Consider the following 23,821-nt stretch of genomic DNA (forward strand, 5'->3'; position numbering starts at 1 on the left):
AACTTGTTAATGGCCAATTTATATCCATTTGTTCTTGTCAGCATTGGCGCTTAACTTAAGTAACTAGTCTCCCATCCTGGTATTTATCCCTCAGATATATTTATAGAGAGCAATCATATTTCCCCTCAGCCTTCTTTTGGCTGGGCTAAACAAGCCAAGTTCTTTGAGTCTCATCATAAGGTAAGTTTTTTTTTTTTTTTTTTTTTTTTTTTTTCCATTCGTCTGATCACCCTAGTAGCCCTTTTCTACCTCTTCCAGTTTGAATTTTTCTTAAACATATGAGAGACCAGAATTGCACACAGTATTCCAGATGAGGTCTCACCAGTGCCTTGTATAATGGTACTAACGCTTCTCTATCTCTATTGGGAATATCTCGGCTGATGCATGCTAAAATTGAATTAGCCTTTTTCACGGCTGCATCACGTTCATGGCTGATAGTCAGCCTGTGATCAACCAATACAACAGATCTTTCTCCTCCTTTGTTGCTTCCAACTGATAAATCCCCAGCTTATAGCAAAAATTCTTGTTAGTCCCTAAGTGCATGAACTTGCTCTTTGCACTATTAAATTTTGTCCCATTGCTATTACACCAGTGTTTAAGGTCATCCAGATCTTCTTAGCTAGCTAGGCATGGTTAGAGGGTCCCATCTGCATTTCAGCAGACCTGCATTAGAGCCCAGTTACTGCCTGACAATCATGTTACAACCCTGTCCGTAAGCAGGTTTGAAGCAAGGTATGCCAAAACAGTCAGAAGCCATGGGCTAACTGTGTTGCGTGTGGATATATGGAGTCAGCTCCATTACAACCTGATTATAAACTTATTTAAAACCATAGCATGGATGATCCTATAGTCTGAGCGCTATCTCCAGTGCTGAATGGTATCAAGAAATGTTAAGTCTGTTTTTTATTGAGAGAAGTGGAAACTGGTTCATGTCACACTAAGTAAGCAACCATTCAGTTGCCTAATAGTGAATGCTTAATACTTACACAGCTCTCTCCATGGTAAAGGCCTTTAAACAATCCTTATAGTGTGCCAGAGAGGTAGAGACGTGCTATCCCCATCTTGTAGATGTGGTAAACAAAGCCAAGAGGTGACATGCCCAAGGAAATGGAGGTTCAATCGCTTTCTTGGTGGTTCTTTCTCAATTGAAGCCCCCTTTACCTGTTTCTCTTAATGCTGTCACAGAACAGCTGCCACTGTTGACAGAGCCCAGCTGAGTGTGCCAGAGGGACTGTTGGAGAATCTTGAGGCACCATGGGCGTGCGCCTCCTCACGCTGACAGCTAATGCCAATGTAATGGTGCTTAGAAGTGAGAGCGGAGGCAGGAATGGAGCAGTGTAGCCAAATCACGAGAGGAGCTTCTGCTGGAACTGTTGCCCTGCATTTATCTTTGGTCAGAATTGCCATCACCAAATATGAAGAACGCATTCTGGTTTCATTAGAAGAGTCTCTTTATTACTCCACAGGAGACAAAGTTCCTGTATTAAACATCCCTACAAATACTGTCCCTTAATATTCAGTGTGCTTGGCTCCAGCCAATGGTAAAATTAGCATGGGGAGTATGAATATACAGTATAGATGTAACAGTGCTTTGCACTTACATTGTGCTTTTTCGAGGGGGATTGTCCCCATGTTACAAATGGGGGAAATGAGCACCGTGAGGCTAAATCATTTGCTTGAGGGTGTACAGTCAGTGTCGGTACCAGGAACAGAACCCAGCCTCCTGGATAACCATTCAACATGCAATATCCCACAAATGGTGAGGAGTTATCTTTAAATTCATAAAGCAGCCAACCAAATCCAGTATCTTATATGTTTAAATAAAAGTTTTTGCCTGCCTGCTTAGTCCATCATCAGCATGTTGCCAGCTCTCCGAAGCACTGTATATTTACTTCAGGTTTCTGTCAGTTGTACTATTGCAGAGCTCTGGGCACTTTAAGGGAGCTGGCTTAGAACCACTTTGTTTTTTATGAGAGTAAGCCCCCTGAGATCTGAATGAATTGCCCCTAAATTCAGCACCCGCTGCTCACAAAGAACAGTCCTTGCTCTAGTATTTTAGAAGAGCATTTTCTCTTTGATGGTCGGCGGTGGCAGGCAACTGCTCATTCAATTTCCACATTGTGCATCTCTTTCCAAGTGTGACGAGACTCTTCATAATTGGCAAATGAACGAGAGTTTGAGTGCTGCTGCATAGCTCCTGCTATGAATGGATGATGAAATGTTAAACCGGAGCCTTTGGCTAACTTTGCTATGCTGAGGTTGCAGGAGGTGGGCGGGAAAGAGAGCCTCTCGTTAATGTAGAGCACACCACTAGAAGCTTATAGAGTAGCGAGGCACCACAGTACTAGATATTCCACAGCCTTGCAGAATTTGCTTCCCTGGGAAGAGTTAGCTTTTTTGATCTGTGGGTGAAACACATTAAGGCCAGTTACTTCAAAAGTGACTGGTGAATTTGAGTCCTGGCTTTTGAGACACCTTAAAGGGACCTGATTTGCATAGGATATTTGCACAGCATTCTCTGAGAATCAGGCCTATTTAAGGTGTCTCAAGTTGGACACCCAAAATCACCAGTCACTTTGGAATATCTTGGCCTAGGTCTTTACGATTATCCAAGTAAAGGCTGGGCAAGTAACTTTTGTGCTTGGGCAGGTGAACTCTCGTATCCTTCTGCAAGGTTCAATTATTTTATTTATAGCCAATCTCCTTTTGCTTCACTGAATACTTGGGGGCACTGCACAGCAAAATAGAAAAACATAAAATAGCCCGACCTCTTAAAACAAGATTCAGGGAGGACTGAGACAGGACAAGACCTGTTTCGTTACTATAGCCCTCTCTCCCCATAAAGGCCTTACAAATATTTTCTTGGATGTCCATTTAAAGCCTGATGGTTTTCTAAAGTGTTGCTGTTTTGTGTGTTCCCAACTAGATTTAAATTCCAGAGAACAGGAGACATGCCAACCCGTACATGTGATTAACGTGGACATTCAGGATAATCATGAGGAGGCGACTCTGGGAGCTTTCCTTATTTGTGAGCTATGTCAGTGTGTAAGTATAAAGTTCTCATGCCCTATGGGCACCTTGGACTTAGCTGATTAAAAGGTTTTTGTTTTTTTTAAATTACTTAAAGATGCTTCTTGGAGCACTGCCTATGGTAGGTGATTAACCTGGGTGAATCTTTACCTGAAGCAAAATCCATATTGACAGACTGATGCTTCCCGAATCCTTCCCTAAGATTCGCTTCAGAGCGGATGTGCCTAGATGGATGAATCATCATTGAATTAATGTTTTTCTAGGGAAGAAAAAGTTTAAAACAAATATATAATTAGCCATGGGCATTGTGCTTGAATGAATACGCAATGCTTTTAGCTACTATTGTTTAAATCCAATATTGCACAGCCTGCACACATCAGCACTTACTACACGTTGAACCCCAGATGTGCTAACACTTCATTGTGTGCATAGAAACCATATATACTTAGAGGGGCTTATGTCCATTGCGACACAAGCTTTTAATATACAGTGATTCAGTTTAGATGTTCAGTTCTGAGGCATTACAAGAATGAGGAGTGCATCTTTTCAGAGTATTGAACAAATCCCTCATTTGTGTGTGTGTTGGGGAAGAGATAAAATGCTTAAGCAGCTGGTAGCTTCTACTTTCCACCTTCAGTATTCTTGGCCCTACCAACTTATTTAATCAACACTTATATCTTCACTGGCTGATGCATTAAATTCTGAAGAAATCTAGCATTGTGTCCACGAGGGCAAAGGGAAAATTCTTCCATGCGCTAATAAGCCTCGATATTCCACTGTCAGGGCAGACTGGAATTCCACAGGAAGTCTGGTCTATTCTCTCTCTCTCTCTCTCTCACTCTCACACACACACACACACACACACACACACACTCTCTCTCTCTCTCTCTCTCTCTCTCTCTCTTTCTTTCTTTCTTTCTTTCTTTCTTTCAGTCTCCAAAATCTTCTGTAGGCTTGACGAGATGGCAAAGCCATGTTTAAAGCTCTCAAGTCTCCTGTGTGTGCTTGCACCTAGCGTGGAACTTACAGCTATTTTGATTCTTTCACAGGGAATGTGGGGTGGGGTGGAGGAGAGGTCTCCTCGTGTCGCATGATCCAGGAACATGCTCACATGTAGTGCTGCCAAGAATATGCTCTAAGTAAATTGGTTTGTTTTTTATGCTATTGTTGCCCAGTCTGATCTGAAGAAAAATATCACCAGTATGTTGAGTGGGAGCTAGAAGGGCTGTAGATGTAACTTTCTTAGGTCATATATAGTCTCTCTCTGTCTTATGTCTTGTCCTCAGACAAAGGAGAATTCCTGGCCACACTAGTTAGGGAAACAATGTTAGATGCCTCCATTGCTAATATAGGTACTAAGGGACGAGGATCACAATGTAGATGGGACCTTGACTGTGTTTTGTAATCAGGCTCAAGTCTTGGCTGTGTGTTGAAATAGGATTAAGATGCCATCCACATTGCAAAATGGAACTAAATTGTAACTAGGTTGGGGGCAACAGTATTGTAACCTGCTGCCTCGCACAATGGTCTTTCTAGTGTATATGGGGCCACTGTGTTTGTTTGAAAAATGGTTCTGATTCCAGTGTGAATATGGCCCAATGTGCCAGTCTGTCTGCCTGAATTCCTTTGAGGATTTGTTTTTGTTGCTAGTACTGAACTCAGCAACCAAGCCACATCTTTAGTAATCAAATGTGGTACAAATTACATGTCAATATTATAGTTGCATGTTGTTTTGTATGTTAAAGAATACATGTGTATCTACATATTGGGTGCAGCCTTCGGATTACTGGCAAATTGCCAATGAAGTCCTTAATGTTTTATAATTTGGTCCATCCCAAATTCAGATTTAGAAATAAATCTAAACAAAGAGGAGCTGCCTTGCTGCAAACTCCATCAGCATCCTCTGATGTCAATTACTGATGTGTTCTTCCTCTTCTTAGATACAACACACAGAAGACATGGAAAACGAAATAGACGAGCTGTTACAGGAATTTGAAGAGAAAAGTGGAAGGACTTTTCTTCACACTGTCTGCTTTTATTAAAGCACGTCCGTCGCTTAGGCCTTAATGCAGATGAAAGAAGCATGTGTGTAACGTTCTGACCATACTGTACTTTCCCGGAAGATGAACTTCGAACTTTTTTTTGTTAATAATTTTCCTTTTCAGTGTTTGTTTTTACGTTTCAGGTGTTCTGCCACAGGCAGGCAGAGAGACCTGCTGAATTGTACATATGAAAATGAGAAAAAAAAATATACATAAAGGCCACCTATTTAAAAATAAAAATCAAGATTTTTTTAAAATCCTACTTTAGTTGTTACAAGTGGGATTTTAATTATAAAGAGAATGTTTCTTGGATGATACAGTTTATATTGTATTTTTCCAGCTTACAAATTTATTTTATTTCAGTTGTGCATTTTTTTTCTTCTTTTAATGAAACTGACTGAATGGCTGGAATATGCAAAGATGTGAATGGGAAATGAGTATCTGTATATTATTAGAGATGACATTGGGAGCATCCAATAAAAATGAAAATCTCCATTTCCTCCCTATCTTTGTTTTCAGAACAGAAGCTGGATAACTGCATGTTGGTTCCTTGTGATGAAACTAAAGGTCTCTAAAACAGCATTAGAGAAAAGTGGGTTCAAACAAATGAACGTGGGTTGAGGGTATGGCACTGAACTTGGACTTAGAAGTTCCAGTTTCTAATCCTGGTTCTGCCAAAGATTTCATACATCACCTTGAGCAAGCTGCAAAGTCCCTGATCCTGCAGTGAGATGCACTGAGGTCAATGAGACTCCATACAGGTGCAGGGATTTGCTTATGCACATCTCATTGCAGGAATCAGGTCCTTAATCTATCTCTGCCTCACTTCCCTGATATGTCACTTATAACCAAGGTGTGCTATGGGAGGGTAAAATAATGACGTGAAGGCCTTAAGATACTATAATGACCTGCCACAAGTAAACAGACGTGTTCCATGTGAAGAATGGAAAACCGTAAAACCTAGAAATAGGAGCGATTTAATTATAAAGGGAAATTGAGTGTTTTTTGGATCTAAACATTCCCTCCTGTGTTATGGTCTCAAACAAGATTGTGTTTCTAATGTCAGGCCAAAAACTGACCAGTCGCTGTTTATAAAGAAAACCAAACCATAATTGTATTGCTCAAACTGAGGGAAATGCCAAAAGTGAACAGCATAAATTGTGAAAATAAATTACTTAATTAGAAGGTAAAGAACGAAAAAAGTGAAGCGCTACTGGTAGAAGATGAGAATCGTATGTTGATGTCTCTTTAAAGGTAACCTGTCAAGGATTCAGAGAGGACTAGGTTTGTGTCCTTTTTACTTCTTTATGATGTATGTAGAGAGGAACTGAAAGGTGTTTGCTTATTTTAACATGACATTGGAGTCAGAATCCGGATTCCTATGTTCTATTTCTGGCTCTCCCGTTCTTGTGATATAGTCTTGGATAGAACTCTTACCTACCTCCCCACCCCCATTTCACAAAAACACTTACGCATGTGCTAAAAGCTCCATTGACTTCAATGGGATTTTAACACATGCTTAAAGTTAAGCAAGGACTTAAGTGCTTTCCTGAAGTGGGGCCTTTGTGTGTCCTTTCCGATCTGTAAAATGCCAATATTTATCCACCTCTGTGAAACACTTTGAGATCTACGCATGAAAAGCCCTATGGAAGTGGCAAGTATCTACCACTTTCCTAATCTCTTTAACAAATACACATACAGTGCAAAGATGTATTTCTTCAAAGGTAAAACGGATGCAAGTCAAGTATTGGACTATTTTAATTGTATGGATATTCTGACATCACTTGAAGGTTTAAAAAGACTATAGATGGAAGAGTTAGTGTGTGTGTGTGTGTGTGTGTGTGTGTGTGTGTGTGTGTGTGTGTATGTATACATCCTCACATGTCTCATCAATAATTGGGCTGGGAATATGTTTGTCTTCTGAACTGAAAAGCATTCAATCATTTTTCCTCATTCTGGAGTTGATGCTCTTTAAATCCAGCTAGGAAAAATAATTAAGGGTAACACTCCTCGTGGGGTCTTGGATACAGTTGTTTGGCTCTCTGTTGGTCAGAATGGGTGGTGGTCCTGGCTAATCTCTCCAATCTGTATCAGCCCAGAAGAGGTGGCCTGGAGTGACAGATTCCTCAGTGATTTCTTCTTTCTAAATTTAGTGACTACCTTTTGTCAATATTGTTTTCACTAAATTGACTTCCCCTGAAAGGCCACATCGATTTAAGAATCTTTCATATCGATGTGTGTTTACAAGGCCTGGCTTCCCCTTGCTTCTAGAAGATTGTCATTATTTCTTGTACGTTTAGATCATCTAACTAGGAACCCAGAGTAGTTCTTATCTCCCCAACCTGAGTCCTTAGCAGATCACACCCCTAACTGGTTTGGGGATTTGCTCTCAGTGCCTGTCAGAGATGTGAAGTTGTGTGGGTTTCCAGGTTACAGTTTAACATCCCTCTTTTTACACAAGTTGCTTCTGATTCAGCGTCTTGGCTTCTTCTGTTGTGCTTATTTATCTTGACTTGTACATGAACTTCATTAGGGCTTGGTGAAGGCTCCTTTTTGTCAGAAGCATCAGGATAATGTTTCGCAAATGGGCTTCTGGAAATAACTTGGCAATGAGAGACGCAGGTATTTTCTTGGGTCTGTCCTGCCGATCTCATCCCTTACATTCTCCACACACGAGCTTCTGTTGCTGTCATAAGGCACCAAGCAAGTGCAAATGGTACAATAGACCTGTGTACGGTGGAGCAGAGAGAACTTTTCCCTAGGATTGTAATATGGCTGGAGCCAACCCTGGAGCAAATTTTGTGTCTAGAATCCCTACAGACTACCTGGGCTCCTTAACAAGCAAGCCCCTACCTCCTATTCCTGGCCTCTTTTTTCCCACGCCTCCAGGTGCTAAGAGGGGTTCAGAGCGTTCAGTTCTCAGCATTGATGGAGAACCATTTAGGTGCAAGGAGGGGTAACTGCTGGGGGCCCTCGATCAGTGAAGGGATAACGAGGAAAGACTCTAGACAGCAGCCCTGATAAAGACAAAGCTCGACAGGTCATCTATGTATTTAACACTCAAGCGTCTGAAAATGTTTTAATGTTGGTACCCTGGCCCAAACTTCTCCCTGACCTATCTCCATTGCCTTGAGGGGGGCAGAATTTGGCCCATTGTCATTGTTCTTCCCAATGGGATAAAATGAAGAGGTCTATTTTATGCAGAGGCCTGTGTCTGTTCTAACAGCTTGCATTGCTACACTGGTTTCTGCCACTCAGTAGGCGAACTGAAGTGATTTTAAAACAATATATTTAAATCTATCCCTAGGGTGCCACCTGGTTGGTTTTAAACTGACCTGGCTGGTTTTTGTAATGCTTTGCTGGTGAAGATTTAGTGTCATGTTTTTTTATTTTCCCCATTGGGACCAACATTTCATGTAAGCTGCAAGCACGCACAAGCTCGCTGCATGATTACGACTGCCACCCATGTCACGTGGCTGGGAGCGTGGCCCACTCCGTGCGCCAGGCACTCAACCTGCTGAAACTGCAGCAGGCAGCTCGTTGCCGCACGGGGAAGCAGGATGGACCTACAGCTTGTGAGCGGTGGGCAGGGGGAAGCAGGGGCTTCTGAGAAGGAGATGCCCTCAAAAGTTGAAGCTCCCGGGAGGGGCTGATTGTAGGGGTTCATGAGGGGTGTGTGTGTGTGTGGGGGGGGGAGAATAGCTCTAGGCAGCACTAGGACCCTTTTTGTTAGAGAGAGAGAGAGAGAGTGTGAGTGTGTGTGTGTGTGTGTGGTGGGGGGGTGCGCTAGTGGCTGGTTTTTCTGCATCTGGGAGGTGGCAACCGTACTTACCCCTAAACTCTGGTGTGAACCATCCTGCCTTTGAAACTTGCCTATTGCAGATGTTCCCGCCCTGTCTGTGATCTTCCCCTAGTGCCTCAGCAGGGGGATGTTTCCTTAGCAGGGATCCTCCATATGAAGTCACAGCTGGGGAACCTAAATACAGGCTGTTCATACTGGAGCCCAGCCTGAACTACCGAGTTTGGAGCCAGAGCAAGGTATGCTTTTCAAAGCTGATGGATCTCAAGATGTTAAATCCATCCCCATGCAGAGCTGGGCCAACCCCATGGTGCTGACCTAAACTTTACTGCAGTATAGTGTATACAGGACCATCTTTTTTTACTGCTGTGCAGGAAGAGTAGTTAAAAGTGAAGTGCGAGACCGCCAAATAAATGAAACACACAAACCACCTCTGAATAGTCTTACATGTTATAGGCCAGCTTTTCGGGTGCTCAGCACCCATTTAGGCACCTAAATAAGGGCTGGATTTTCAAGAGTTTAATACCCAGTATCCTGAACTCTTGAAAGATCTGGGCCCTGCCGCGGTTGCTGAGCTCTTTGGATGTTTGGTATTTCAGGCAAGCACAGGTCATTACTTTGGGCTTGCAACAAACCAGGAGGCTTCTGTTCTGCATTTCCCAGTAGCTCCCCTTTCACGGCCTTACCTTCTCCCTCTGGCTCCTTTTATTGTCAAAGGATGACTTCCAGCAAAAGCGGTGCGAGCCTGGCTCTCGTGAAGAGAGTGTTAGCATCTCTCGCTGGAGTCACACAGGGCAGCAAGATCTGTGGCAGCTTCCCACGTGGGCATCTCTGCTGATGTACCACAAGCCTGACCTTGCTTACCATTTCAGGGTGGGGTTTTTAAGGCCTGTAAGAGTGAGAAGGATGCATATACTATAAGCCTGAAAGGATAACAGAAAAGATAATGGCTAGAGTCTAACTGGCCCAAACAGGGTCTTGAGGTGCTGTGGTTTGAAATAGAGAGGAAATGACCTTGCCGATTTGATTATAATGGTGCCAAACGGCACAGTGATTGTATAATGCAGACTACAGGTGCTTGTCTACATGGGAATGGCATAAGGTGTGAAGTTAAACTGCTATAAACGGGCAAAAGTCTAATGGAAGAGTGGCTTCTTTCTGGTTAGCTTAAGTTGATTAGAAACGGGTTTTAACTCAACCACGATAAGCAATTCTCATACCAAAGTGTCCGAACGTCCTTTAGCAACTATTGAATTACATTGGTTTAAAAGCCGATCCATGTGACACAGGGACAACTGTCCCATTCAGACAAGCTGTCTGATCCCTATCTACATGAGGCTGATGTCATCCAACCAATTTCATGGGTGACCCTAGCTTCTGCAGTGGGGAGATGAAAGGCTATCTCCTAAATAGCGCCTTGCTTTTAAAGCTGGAATTGATCTGGTCAGCTAACAAAACAATCTTTATTGTTAAAGTGAAAAAAAGGGCGAATGGCAATTGCTTCGGTCAGGTCAGACAATTGCCATCACCTTGTCCCCAGGCAACTTTATCTTAAAATCTCCCATCACTGCCTCTGCCCCCTGGTTGGCTTTGCTGGCAGTAGCACCCGTGGAAGTGCTAAGCTAGACAAGTCACCAGTGAGTTAATGATTGTGTCGCATAGCCCTGCTCTGTGCACGACAGATAAAACACCAACTCCTTGTCTACTCCTCTCCAGCGTCCTATTGGTCAGACCAATGGTGGGGTGCACAATCTGGGTTTGGATGCCTCTCTGTGGCACCACCTGTGTGTGGTCTCTGCTCATGCTACCCCTGGTAGCAGTTCGATGAGTGGGAGGTTTTATTAAGAAAAAGCTCAGTGTAGGCACAGAGGCAGAGCGGCACGGGGCAGGAAGTGAAGCCACTGATGGGCAGGGTGCTTTGTCCACAATAAAGTTACTTATTGGAATAATGATTCCTACACAACATGATGCTTAAAAATTGGCCTTTCTAAGGACCTAGGGCAGCACCTTGTACCCAGCCATCAGCTTCAAAGCTGGTGTGTGAGATAAACCTGGGGGAGTGCTGGACTTCAAAATGATCAGGCCAGGAGGAAGACTGTAGGTTAATTAATAAAATAAATAAAGGTTATAGTGGGCAGTGACGGGACTGGGGGGAAGGAGGGGAGAAGTCCTGTTGGAGTCTACTGTGGAGTAAAGAAAACACATGAGATTCCTGTCAGAATGACACCTCCCCTCGTTTGTTCCCTGCCACTCAATGAAATTATTTCAGGAGTAGGAATTTCTGATCATTCAATGTCATAGGAGGTCCTGAAGTCCAACGCTCTGCGCTGTGACTGGATTTAATAAAGGACAGGGTGATTTCATGATGGCTAACAACAGTTGTAGCTTTGTGAGCTAATAAGGGTGATGAAATCCTAAACTTTAAGAATGGCCGGGGGGAGTCAGAAAGAGTTTACATACGTGCACACATGTATGGTGGTGAGGTGCTGATGATGTCACGGGGGCCGGCTTCACCCTATTGGTCAAGATGGTAGATGAGAGGAACATGATTTATAACAAAATGGCAATGACTTAAATCTATGTAGGTCCCTCTGTCCAGCTGGGTCCTAAAGGGCTTGAAAACACTTTGGCTAATACTGAAATATGGGGTGAAATATGTCAGCTGTTTAGCATCAACATTGTCCAACCGTTTAACATGGGATGTGAAGAATACTCAGTCCAACTGAAATTGAAGCATATGGAGAACAAAATTAGCTAGAACAGCGTGTGTTGAGGAGGACACTGCAGTTAACAACTCTACTGTCATGAGAAAAATCCTTGGCATCTTTTATGACCATGCATGATCAGGACCTTTGCTTAGAGACAGCACCTGGGAGACCACAGGGCACCATAATGTCAGGGTAGGGAACTGGTACAGGAGTGATTCAAGAGAAGAGCTCCACCTACCACATCTCTGGCACCTGAGAACTGATCCCATCTAGCTTGTGAGGTTGGACAGGATCTCAGCCCTGCTGGAGTGGCTGCAGCCCAGCCAGAAATCCCAAGCACGCACAATTCCTCGGGACTCATTTTAGAGCCAACTGTTCTCTGCTTTGGTTTAGCTTGGTGGTTACTTTAAAAATGCTCTTCTACAACTAGCAGAGCACTAGCTGCATTACTTCTGCATTACCCCACAGCAGTCTGCAGCTAGCCCACAGAAAGTGTTTCGCAGCTCAACGAGACATGAAACCAGGCCCAGGCTGGGTAGGGCAAAGAGAGAGCCCTATAGATCGTCACACTGCTTCTTGGGGAAGGGCTGAACCAAAATAGTCCACACAGCCCCCTTCTCCACTCGTCGTTTGTGCCCCCTGCACAAAGATATCAAATCTTTTATGTGCACGCTTTTCGTTTTCTTTCTTTAATCTGCAGTGCAATGTGGGTTCTAATTTGAGGACACAATTTAGTGATGTTAATTATGTGACAGTATTTTGGTCTCTTCCATACCCAGTAGTAGGTTAATGACTGCTCCTTAAAGCATGGAGATTATATAACAAAGTCATTATATAAGGAAGGCTGATTGAATGCCGTTATGGGCCGAAGAACAAAAACAAACTACTCTTTCCCTCCCCCCACTAAAATCTGTTTCACTCTCTCTAATAAGCTTCAGAAACAAATTGTACCACCAAGGTGAAACTGAGCTCCAGAAAGGACCGGACTTTCAAGATGAAAGCGCTGTGTGTTAACATGGCCTAACAACCACTGAGCTGTGTGTTTTCACAGGATTCCTTCTCTTCTCCCCCATTTTTAAATATATTCAGGAGTGAAATTTTTATAAGGAAATATCTATACTGGCGGGTCACTTATTTTTCCTGAGAGTCAGTGATGAGGTCAGGCTGATCCAGTGAGGTCAATGGAGTTGCCCCAGGGATGAGTTTGGTGCAGCGTATTCTGCTTTGGGTTTTATTATTATTTATTTAGAAACCAGCTTTTAAAAAACTGGTTGAAATGATACAACAGCAATGTTTTTTTCTCCAGGAGAAGAATGGAACCCTATGGCTCTAACTAACTTCCTTCTCACTCACACCTGTTCTATAGTGGTGTGACTGACTCCAGATTTATCCCAGGGTAAGAGAGATCAGAATCTGTCTCTATATTTTTAGAATCCCTTACTGCTAATAATGTACTCTAATGCACCACAAAAATTAATGGGCTTAATGTGCAGCAATGGATATTTAGATTAGCCATTAGGAAAAACTTTCTAACTCGAGGGGTAGTTAAGTTCTGGAAGAGGCTTCCAAAGGAGGTTGTGGAATGCCCAGTTTTGGAGGGTTTTAAGACCCAGGTTAGACAAACATCTGTCAAGGATGGTCTAGGTGGCCCTGCCTCAGCACAGGGAGCTGGGCTTGATTTTTTGTGGTCCCTTCCAGCCCTACATTGCTATGATCCTTCCCCTGCCCACCTTAGAATCCCTGTTCCCTATATGTTAATACAGGCCCCTTCTTCACCCTGCAGCTGGAGACCCATAACTATGAGTAAAGTAACTTCGGAGACAAGGAAGAAAAGGATGCTGGGGCCCAGTGGAGAGCAATGATCAGCCATGCTACCATCCCTTGGTAAAAGAGGGTGGAGGGGCTGACAGACAAACCCCCTCCCAAAAAAGAATGAGGCTGTCACTCTCTGCGATGGAAAGCGAGCAGCAGAGGGCGATAGTAAGACAGGAAAACGCCACACCGAGGCCTATTGGGGACTCGCTGCGGAGGCCAAGGGGAGATCAGGTGGAGTGGGTCAGGTGTTCGCGTCCCGCCCCCTCGGGCTCCTCCCACAGCCTTTGTAACATAGGCCATGGGCTCCTAAGGTCAGTTATGGGCACGGTGCCAGTGTCACTGGGATCCCCTAGCAGAGAGCCTCCCCTCTCAGCGCTGTGTGCGCGGCGTGGGAAAGCCCCTGAAAAAGCAAATGCCTTTGACACCCTCATTCCCGCTGTATGTGTGTGTTGCGGACGGGGCTCGGTTCACTTATAGCTAAGCCTCCCCCCACTAAATCAGCCTTTCGGGGGTGTCCTTCGCTCCAGTGACCGAGTCCCTCCCTGGCCAGCGCTGGGCACCGAGGGAGACGCGCAGGGGGGGAGCGAACGCGATTAAAAATCGGGGCCAAACCCCCTTCCTTGCGCGGTGATCCAAAATCGTGCAGTGTGTGTGTGTATGGGGGGAGATGATTTTGTGTGTGTGTAGGGGGGGTTGTGTGTATGGAGGGGGGGTTGTGTGTCTGTGTAGGGGGAGGGGATTGTGTGTCTGTGTAGGGGGGAGATGAGTGAGTGTGTGTGTGTATGTAGGGGGGATTGTGTGTATGAGGGGGGTGATTGTGTGTGTATGGAGGAGGGATTGTGTGTCTGTGTAGGGGGAGGGGATTGTGTGTCTGTGTAGGGGGAGATGAGTGAGTGTGTGTGTATGTAGGGGGGGTTGTGTGTGTATGAGGGGGGTGATTGTGTGTATGTAGGGGGGAGATGAGTGAGTGAGTGTGTGTGTGTGGGGGGGAGATAAAGAGCAGGCAGCTATGCAGCGCGCCCTCCCTCCCCGAGCCATGCGCTGGATCGCAGCCGCCTCCTCAAGTAGGTAAATGCCTTTGATGGGCTGGGATGGCGCGTGTGCGTGTGAATAGGGCGGGGGGGCGCAGAGAGAAACACCCCCCCGCCTCCCTCCCTGCCACAACGCTCAGAAGCGCGGGGGCGGGAGGGAGCAGGCCCGGGGGAGCCCGCCCGGATCCTTTCTCCCCTGCGGGGAGGGGGACGATTCCTGCTGCCGGGTAGGGCTTTGTGCACGTAGCGAGTTGCAGGTATTCAGCGCTCCCGGCTGCATGGTGCGCATACCAATCCCAGCTGCAGTCACCCAAAAGAGAAGCGGGGCGGGCGGGGGCAGCGCAGCGAGCGGAGACTCCCCGGTCACGTTTGCTTTTGCCGGAGCAAGGGGCTCGGGCGGGCAGCGGCAGCTGATGGGGAAGGGGGGGCGTCTGGCCGGGGTGGGGAGGGGGATCTGGTCCTTGTAGCAATTGACCAGGGGGAGAAAAGCTCCAACCCGACGCTCCCCCCGGCACAGGCTTGTCCCTCGGTCTGATTTCTCCTCTCTCTGCGGCCACGGCCAGAGCTTTGCACCAATTGGTTGGTGGGTTTTTTTGGAGGAAATGGGTGGGGGGTAGTTTGTATTTTTTTTTAAACCCGAGCCTTCCAAATATTGATTGATTTGGCCCCTTCTGTGGCTACCCCCCTCCCCTGTTTATTTTGTGGAGGTTGGATCCGTTTCCAGTTGCTGCATGCGGGGCTGGGTTTGGGGGTGGGGGGGTGCAGGGCTGGGGAAGCGGAGCGCACCTCCCTCCACTGACGGGGGGAGGGGGGGCAGAAGGGAATTTTTTTTTTACCTGTCACATTTGTCCTAGAAAAAGACAGCGAGAGGGAGAGCGAGGCATTCCCGGCGCAAGGGGGACAGGAGGGGGGGTGTTGGGGATCAGGCGCCCCCCCACACGCCCCAGGATTGCAGCTTGGAGCGAGAAGGGGGCGTATGTGACCAAACCTGACCTCTGGGAATAACCGGGCAGCTGTTTTTTTTTTTTTTTTTTTTTTTGAGGGGTGGGGGTGGGGGGGAATAGACAAAACATTTGTCAATTTCCAGTTGATGTCCATGAATGCAAACACCATGATTTTCATGATCCTGGGGGCCTCTATCGTTATGGTAAGAGATTTTGCTTATCACTTTATTTCCTTCCTCCCATCACATTAGTGTGTGTATAGTTTATTTGGTGTGTGTGTGTGTGTGTGTGTGTTTGCGAGTGTCCGTCCCATTTAAAAAAAAATAAAAAAGCAGCATTTAATTTTTTGATGACTGCTCCACTCTTTAGCAACCAAACTAGAGTCAATGTTTTATTCCATCATCTAGAGTTGACCAGATGCCTTGGTTATGGGCTCTTACAGGCAATAGCTTGCTTGATGGACATGAATGCGCTGTTGGACCGGTTTCACAATTACATCTTACCGCATTTAAGAGGAGAAGATCGAGTTTGCCACTGCAACTGTGGAAGGTAAGTCACCCACATGATATTTCTTACTCTCCTCCCTCCCCCTACTCGTCTCATTGGAAAGGCACAGGCCAGGTTTAAGGAGCTCAGAGGGTGCAATCCCATCGCACTGAGCATCCTTCATGCAGCATGCAATGGATCACTGACTCCTAGGGTTGCATTTTGCATTCTGAATGTGCCTTGTGTGTATATTCACAGCAACCTTCTGCATGATCAGAATGAATTTTTTGGAGCAAGAGTTTGCTCTGAGCCTAGCATCTCCTTTTTCTTGTGTGTGTGTCAGCCCATGACAAGTGAGTAACTTTTGCTTCAGCACTTGCCATGATTGTTCCATTGTCACCAGAGACCAGGGTACTTATGTGTGTGTTTGTGCAATTGGGGGGTGCTGTTTGTTCTGCTGTGGTTTCAAACAAATTACCTCTGACTGCTTGCGAGACTCTCTGCTGAGGAGGGAATGATGCTCTCGAGGACAGGGTCACTTTGGGATCTCCGCTGCTGGTGTGTTTTAATCTTTTACTTGCTTTGAATTCTTTGTGGCTTTTCTGTTTCCAAAGGTTATTTGGGTGCTTTCTGGGGCATAGTCAAATTGCTGGTTGCAGCTGTTGTGTATCTGTTAACAAATCAAGTACGTATGGTGGACTTTTCTTTAAGTAGCCTTTTTTCGATGTAAGATTATAACTGAACAAATAAATCCACTATTTATGATTGTGTAACAATGAGGTTAAGTCCCCCCCACCCCACTAAAGAAAGAAACATTTATTAAATTGTACATAGCCACTGCATAGCTAGACTTTCTGTAGCTAGCAAAAGGCTGCTCTGTAGACATGGAGATTGGGATGTCTAGATCTTTAGGGGTAATGGTTTTCTGCTCATGGGATCAAAAGAGTATGATCTGACGCCAGCCTGGTTTTCTGCCCATGGGATCAAAAGAGTATGATCTGACGCCAGCCAAAGGCCACGTCAAGGCAGCCCTCCACTGGCCTACATACTGATTTTAAGGTGTCCTTCACTCACCGCTTTGGGCTGCTGCTGTAATCCACCTGCAAGCCATTCTCGGGGCATCCCATGCCTTCATTGTCCTCGGGGAAGACTTTAGCCCTTGAATGGGGTGGGGGAGGGGGTTTAACCCAGGGAAATTTCTCTGTCCTTCCACCCTCTCCTTTCATGGCATTATTCTACCAAGGAGACCAGTGTTGCTCCACTCTTGTGGTCTCTCTTCAGTTCTAGCCCTCGTGGGGCCATCCTCTGTCTCCAAGGCAGCAAGAGACACTGGAGGGTCCCAGAGCAGGGCTGAATGCGTTCCACTCCCCATCTGAAAATACTTTCGTGCATGATGCCCCTGGCCACCCTTTGCCCGATGCGCAAAGCCTCAAGGGTTTTTGGTGAGGCAGTGCATGGGCCTGGGGCTGCCAGTTTGAGGGCTATCCGAAAAGCGGATGGCCCAATAGCCCAGTAATTGGGTTCAAAACATCTTGATTCCATGAAAGCTCAGGTGTGACCCCTGGTGGAGTGCCATGTAGCTTTCTGCGCTGGGGCAGCTGGTCGTTCAGGGTGACCTTAACATTCCCTTAGCAGTCCTCCTAAGAGGAGGAGTGTGCCCAGTAGCTATGGCTAAAACATTTCCCTGCTCACCACAGCTGGTGGGTGAAATGAAATATAGCTTGTGACGTGCTTTGGGATCCTCTGGTTTGAAAGAACAATGTAACATCTTCTTCTTTCCGGAGTGTCCCTGCTGCCCAAATCGGATGGATGCGCCTCTCCCCTGGAATTCTGCATGGCCCCAGCAACACTGTGTAAACAGACACACACATGCATCCAGTACCACTCTTCCCAAACACAGACACTGGCTAATTTTTTAGAAAGAACCAAAAGCATCTTCCCAGCCTCCTAGCCCAGTCCTGGCCCCAGGAGAAAGGGGAGCAAAATTCTGGGGAAGGTCACCAATTTCCTGTCCTAAAAGAAGTAATAGCTGTTGTCAACACAAATCGCAGTAGGCGCACACCAGTCCTGTTTGTTACTGGGTTCTGGCTGTGTGTAATTGATGGAGTCCTTTGCATGTACACTCTGATTATCTGTATGTAGGAGAGACTTCAAAAGGGCATCCCTGAGCTGTGGGAGCCAATGTGAACTAGGGGACAGTGTAATGGACTGGAATCCTTCGCCTCCAAGCTCTGCCGTTGATTCACCATGTGGCTTTGGCAAATTGCTTGGCTGCTCAGTGCTTTGGTTTCCCCCGCTGTAAAATGGGGCCAGGGTGAACCTGCCTTGTCAGATTCATCAGCTGATGAAGTGCTTTGAATGCATGTCGTCTGATCCGCAACTGGTGTCTATCAGAGAAGAGCCGTTGAAGTCAATGGAGCTGGGCTGCTCTGCACCAGCTGGGGATCGGGCCCGAGCCGTGCAACGTGAGTGATACTAACGATTAATTAAAGGATTCTGCGTAGATGCTCTAGGATGAACCCAAAGGAATCCTGCGGCTAAGGGCGTACTCCCAGGAAAGTGAGTGACTGGCTAAGCAATGAGAAGGACAGGGGACAAGGATGAAATCTGAGTCAATTAGAGGCACGTGCTAAAGGGAAAAAGTGCTGAGATCAATTTTGAAGTTGTTTTTTTTTCTCACCGTCTCCCCAGCTCAGTCTATAGAGCTACAGTCTCACCAGCTAATGAATCCAGGATTGTTTTTCCCCTCTTCCCTTCGGGGAGTCTGGTTGTATTATTTTCACTGTGATAGGGAGCGGGCGAGAGCGCCTTCTCCGCAGGCCTGGCCCTGCAGGTGAAACTGTCTTCGGCTCTCAGCTCCCAGTCTGGAGGTAGCATTGCCTGGCCCCCTGGGCACACCCCAGAAACAGGAGGGGGCATCTTTCCCACAAGTAACAAGGATCTTTATTGAACTCGTGTCAGATAGGAGAGAATCAGGAGAATCCCCTCCTCCATGAGGAGGTTGTTTGACAACGATGAATAATTGTTGAGCCGATGTGCACCCATGAGTGGTTCCCTCCCCCGGTGCCTCCAATCCCAGGAGAAAACGGGGCAGATGATTACACAATTATGGGCCTATCCCCAAAGTTTATCATCCTGAGAAACACGTCTCAGTACAGTGGGGTCCTGCCTGTGTGTGAAGATGATCTTGTGAAATCAAGTGGTTCCAGCAGCCCATGTCTAAACCACGCATGGCTAGTGCTGGCCAGCCCTGGTTCCTCATCGCCAGCTCTGGGAGCCAGTGTCCCGAGCGTAAGAAGGAAGCTGGCGAGACAGGATGACTGGGGGGCTGGTGAGTGGATATGGAACCTTCCGCCTCTAGGTTACTTAGCTCGGGTTCGGAGTGACTGGAAACGGTCGCCATCCGATGGCCTCTTTGTGGCCAGGTCGGTGCCTAGAGGGGAAGTAGCCTCACTTTGAAACCTGCCATCCCCACAGAAACTCTGCTGGCACCCTCAGCAGTGCCCAACGCTACAGTGACTGGGGGGGGAGGGGGTCCTTAGAGAGAGGCCAAAGACTGAATGAGCCATGGAGACCAAGCTCCCCTCTGCTGCCTAGGGAGACTGGGGGCCCTGGGTGATGCAGTGTGTGTGGGAAGCAGCATGGTCAGCGCCATCCCTATTCTGGGGAAAAGTCGAGGGCTTACGGACTGCACCATTAATATGTGAGAGCACCCGGCCCCTGGCACAAAAAGACACTGGTGGGCACGGTGGGAACTGTCAGCCTTTTGCCCATTGTATTCTCCGCTCAGACCTCACCCGTTGTGAGCTGAGGGGTGTGTGTAGGGGGGGGTGAGAGCGAGGCGAGCACACGGTTAAAATGCCCCATGGTCGGTCTGTTCCCTTTTCTTCAAGCCTCCCTAGGCAGGAAGTTGCATGTGTTGGAAATGCGGCTGCACTTTCCGCCGTTAGCCAGTCTGGACGCTGCATTCACAACTCCCTAGGCAGGAAGTTGCGTGTGGTGGCATTTGCGGTCCTTAGTCTCTCTGTACTCTGTTCTCAAGCCCCCCGCAGCAGTAAGCTGTGAGCACAGACCCTGAATCCAGGCATCCGGGTTGGTGTCTGGCTCTGGTATAGCGGTGGCAAGAAGCCCCGTGAGCCGTTGCAGTGGGCACCCCCTGGCAGCGCAAGGCTCGTTAATGTCAATCATGCAAAGGTACAGAACTGGGAAGCATGTTCTGCCTGGCTCTGCGGAGGGTGCCTCGGCTGTTGCTTGGAATCTGTGGGGTTTGCTAAGTCCTCTGTAAACTCCGCCTCCATCCTCAACCCCCCAACTCCATCAAAGGTGGGACTGCAGGGGCTTTGTGTTCCAGAACGGCATCCCTTGGGGGCTGGGGGAGGAGGAAGATTTAGCTTTTATGTTAATGTTTTTCATCCTGTTTTGGTCACCTCTTCCCTGCTCCCTGAATGTGTGCGTACCTAGGCCCTTTTCATCCCCCCCTTCAAGACCCTTCCCCATCTCTGCTCATCCTGTCCCCCCTCGACCCCTCACTCTTGATGTTCCGCCTCATCCTCTCTTTCCCCCTGCCCCCTTTGGGCTGGATCTGTTAAATCCTCTGCCCACAGAACTGCCCCAGAGCTCTGTGCATGGCGTTTGCAACCCTCTCCTTCCATTGCCCACCCACGGCTCCGCGCCGTCTCTGCATGCTGCCCCGTATCGCGAGGGCAGCCACTCGCTTCCCGTGTGCAGAGCCGCCTCCTCCGCCCCCCCCCCCGCTAAAAACCCCGCGTCAGTGAATCTTTGCTATGCTGCCCCCACCACGGCTGAGGTCTCTCCTCCTCGGGCCTCAGCTGCTGGCCTGCGCAGTGTCGGAGTGAGCTCACTCCTTTCTTGCATGGTCTCTTCGGCATCGTGTTGTTTATGGTGCTGTACGAATAATAGGGGCCGTGATGGTACCAGGGAATATGAGGCCGGACCGGGCATGTCAGGGAATTGGAGCCAGGTTCATCGAGTGCATGGCTTAGGGGTTACCCTCCATTTGCCTCTAACTTCCTACCGAGGTCAGGGTTCGAATGGTTGGGGTTTTTTTTTTTGAGCGGCGGTTAAGCAGTGCCAGGCAACCGCCGCTAGAAGATGCCCAAGAGCAGCTCATGTTGCACGTTGTCCCTGGGATTAGAGGCCCCCCCAAGCTGTGTGTCAGCAGGGTGGCAGGGGTGGCAGGCAGAAGGCTGCTGAAGGAAAGCCCTTTAGCTGGTCCTATTGCCAGGGGTGTGATAGCAGCTTCCCAACGGCGGGGTTATCACCTGGTATTCGCTGGGGCTCGCAGCCTGTCTGGGGTGGGGGGCTGAGCCATCCCGCATGGTTACAATAACCTTGCTTGCAAACTGTTGCGGGGGCGGGGGTGGAATCTCTGGTACAATCTCCAGGGCCGGTCTACACCGATGGGCTGTGACCACGCTGGAAAGGATGGCAAGGGTTCTTCTTCCAGCGGATAGCGCCGGGGGTCAGGCTTGAGTGGAGGGATGGCAAATACAGTTCGACCCCGTTGTGCAGCGGAGGCCTAGAGAGGGAGCTGTTCGGTTTGGGTGTTCAGACAGGGTGGGGTGGGGGTGTGTGGAAGCGGGAATAGATTTATAGCTTATATGGCCAGAAGGGATTCTTGTGATCATCTGGTCTGCCTTCCTGCAGAGCACGTAGCATAGGGCATCCCTGAATTCATTCCTCTTTGAATTTTGAATTCTTCCCCCCCTTGATTTTAAAAAGTGCCTGGGATGGAGAATCCCCCACAACCCTCGGGACCTTGTTCCAGTGGTTAATTCCCCTATTAATTAAGCATTTGCACCTTATTTCCTGTCTGAATTTGTCCATCTTCAACTTCCAGCCATTGGATCTTGTTAGACCTGTGTCTACTAGGTTGAAGAGCCCTCTGTTATCCGATAGCCATTCCCTGCTTACAGACCGTGCTCAAGTCACTCCTAAACCTTCTCTTTGCTCATCTACCTGAGCTCCTTCAGTCTGTCACTGTACAGCAGGTTTTCTAATCCTTTAATCATTCCCATGGCTCTTCCCTGAACCCACTCCAATTTATCAACCTCCCTCTTGAATTGTGGGCGCCGGAACTGGACGCCACATTCCAACCGCGGTCGCACCAGTGCCAGATACCGGGGAAGGGGGAATTAAAAAATCACTCCCGGATGGTTCCCTTGGATCTGCAGCGTTGCATTGGAGCAATGCACTTTACAGCGGGGAGATGGCAGGGCTTTTGGGGTGGGTTTCTAAGGGTTTCTCCAAGATCCTCGGGTAACCAGCACAAACCCAGCCGGCTGCCAAGCGGGGCTGTCGCTCTGGCACAGAATGCCGAGCGGGACGGACACGGTTGGGAATAGGCAGGACGCTTGATTACGTTGCTGTTGACTGTGCCCTTCTCCCCCGATAGCCGAGGAGCCATGGGGAAGGGGAAAAGCCGCGGGTTTCCCCTGCAGCCCTGTGATGGTGTCTGGTCGGCCGCGCACGATGATGTGCTGGGATCCTCGTGACCTTGGGTCGTCACTGACGCCTGCACGGAGTGTCTCCGATGCACTCAGATGATGAGAAGGGAGAGGGAACCAGGCCGGATGGCTCCAGACCCCAGTGCAGGGCCCTCGTGACTCTGAGTGTGGCAGAGGTGCGTTCGGGAGAGCGGCCTCGCCCGCTGGAGTCCCAGACGGACACTCGGGGTTCTGGAGAGAAGCTGCAGGTCCTGCTGCCCTAGACAGGGCTGAATTGGGGCTGAGACAGTGCTCCCAATGCAGGGAGGGAAAAGCCAGCCAGAGGGGGGCCCTGCCACCCTGCCTGGCACCCAGGGAGCGGGGGTAGGAGGCCTGTATGAGAAGAGTCCAGAGCAGGAAATTTCACTCATTACCCGCCATGCGCCTCGTCCCTCAAGCTCTGCACCCAAGGCCTGAGATCTGCAGCTCTTTGGGCACATCTTCCCTGCCTGGCATCGACTGGCCAGCCGGCGGGGCTGAGGATCACTGCGCCGCCAGCAGGCCTCTCTCTGACCTCCCGCTCTGGGCAGCGCCAGCACCCAGTCCACCCTGAGCGTTCGCTTTCAAACAGGCTCGCAGGGCTCACGGACTGACTATAGAGAGCAGGCGCTCAGCTAAGCAGGCTTCCCCTGAACTGCAGCCAGGGGGGCCCTGGGCACCACGCCGGGCTCTTTCCTTCTCCGGTGCTGCCGTTAGTCAGGAAGGTCCAGCTGCCCCTAGGGGACCCTGGGCAGCCCTGCCGTGTTTAGCGTGGGAGTGGCAGCCAGGGGGTAGCACGGGTGTAATCCAGTCCTTCTGGCTATGCACGAGCCGGGCTAGGTCCCCGCGCCCTCTCCCAGTGCTGGGCTGATGGCAGAGGAGTAATGGCTTCTGCTCATCACTCAGCTTGGTGGGGCTGGCTGGGAACACGCCTGGCGCGGTCATGAGTGGCTCTGGGATAGCAGGTGCTGTTTTTCCATAGTCACTTCATGGTGCAAAACCGCACTTCCCGGGGGCCCATTGGAACCTGTCCCTCATCCTGGCAGGAAGCCCTTGGTTCCTGGCTGCAGCTCTGGGAGCCTCAGGGCAGCTCCTTTCTCACTGGCAGTGGGCACAAGGTTGACATTGCTGGTGTTGCTTTCCTCCCAGCCTTAGTTCTGCAGTTGGGAAGGACACTTAGGGCTTGTCTACACGGGGACCTTCGGGAAAATTAATCCAAATTAACTTTTCAAGTGCATTAGTTAAACCGCATTCAACCCCTGCGGGGAGGCTCTCATTCAGGATTAAAATGGCCGTAATTTCAAAGTGAATTAAACTAAACCAAATCAAGGCCACCTTCATTCTGAACGAGAGCCTGCCCACAGGGGTTGAATGCGGTTAACAAATCCACTTTGCGTTCACACCTTTAGTTAATGCGGATTCATTTTTCCTCTGTAGAGGAGCCTTTGCTGTTGTGTTCAGAATTTGGCACCTTTTCCATG

At 48.2% G+C, this 23,821-nt stretch overlaps 2 protein-coding genes across 5 annotated transcripts in view; both read left to right on the forward strand.

Moving 5' to 3' along the window:
- SSU72 (SSU72 homolog, RNA polymerase II CTD phosphatase) overlaps positions 1-5,567 on the forward strand; it is a 60,829-nt gene extending 55,262 nt beyond the window's left edge. Inside the window, exons 4-5 of the mRNA XM_005292923.5 lie at positions 2,927-3,045; positions 4,971-5,567. Coding sequence (XP_005292980.1) covers positions 2,927-3,045; positions 4,971-5,072 — 221 coding nt within the window. The 3' untranslated portion in view covers positions 5,073-5,567. The remainder of the gene's footprint in view (positions 1-2,926; positions 3,046-4,970) is intronic.
- Positions 5,568-14,339: 8,772 nt separating this feature from the next.
- TMEM240 (transmembrane protein 240) overlaps positions 14,340-23,821 on the forward strand; it is a 35,986-nt gene continuing 26,504 nt past the window's right edge. Inside the window, exons 1-3 of one of the 4 annotated variants that reach the window (XM_065575079.1) lie at positions 14,340-14,458; positions 15,280-15,572; positions 15,812-15,918. In XM_065575079.1, the coding sequence (XP_065431151.1) occupies positions 15,516-15,572; positions 15,812-15,918 (164 nt within the window). In that variant the 5' untranslated portion in view covers positions 14,340-14,458; positions 15,280-15,515. Of the gene's footprint in view, positions 14,463-14,527; positions 14,683-15,279; positions 15,573-15,776; positions 15,919-23,821 lie in introns of those variants that run through there. The other 3 variants (XM_065575078.1, XM_024104365.3, XM_065575080.1) reach the window with 3 other exon arrangements.

The sequence above is a fragment of the Chrysemys picta genome, chromosome 21 (genome assembly GCF_011386835.1).
Source record: "Chrysemys picta bellii isolate R12L10 chromosome 21, ASM1138683v2, whole genome shotgun sequence".
NCBI classification, from domain to species: domain Eukaryota; kingdom Metazoa; phylum Chordata; order Testudines; family Emydidae; genus Chrysemys; species Chrysemys picta.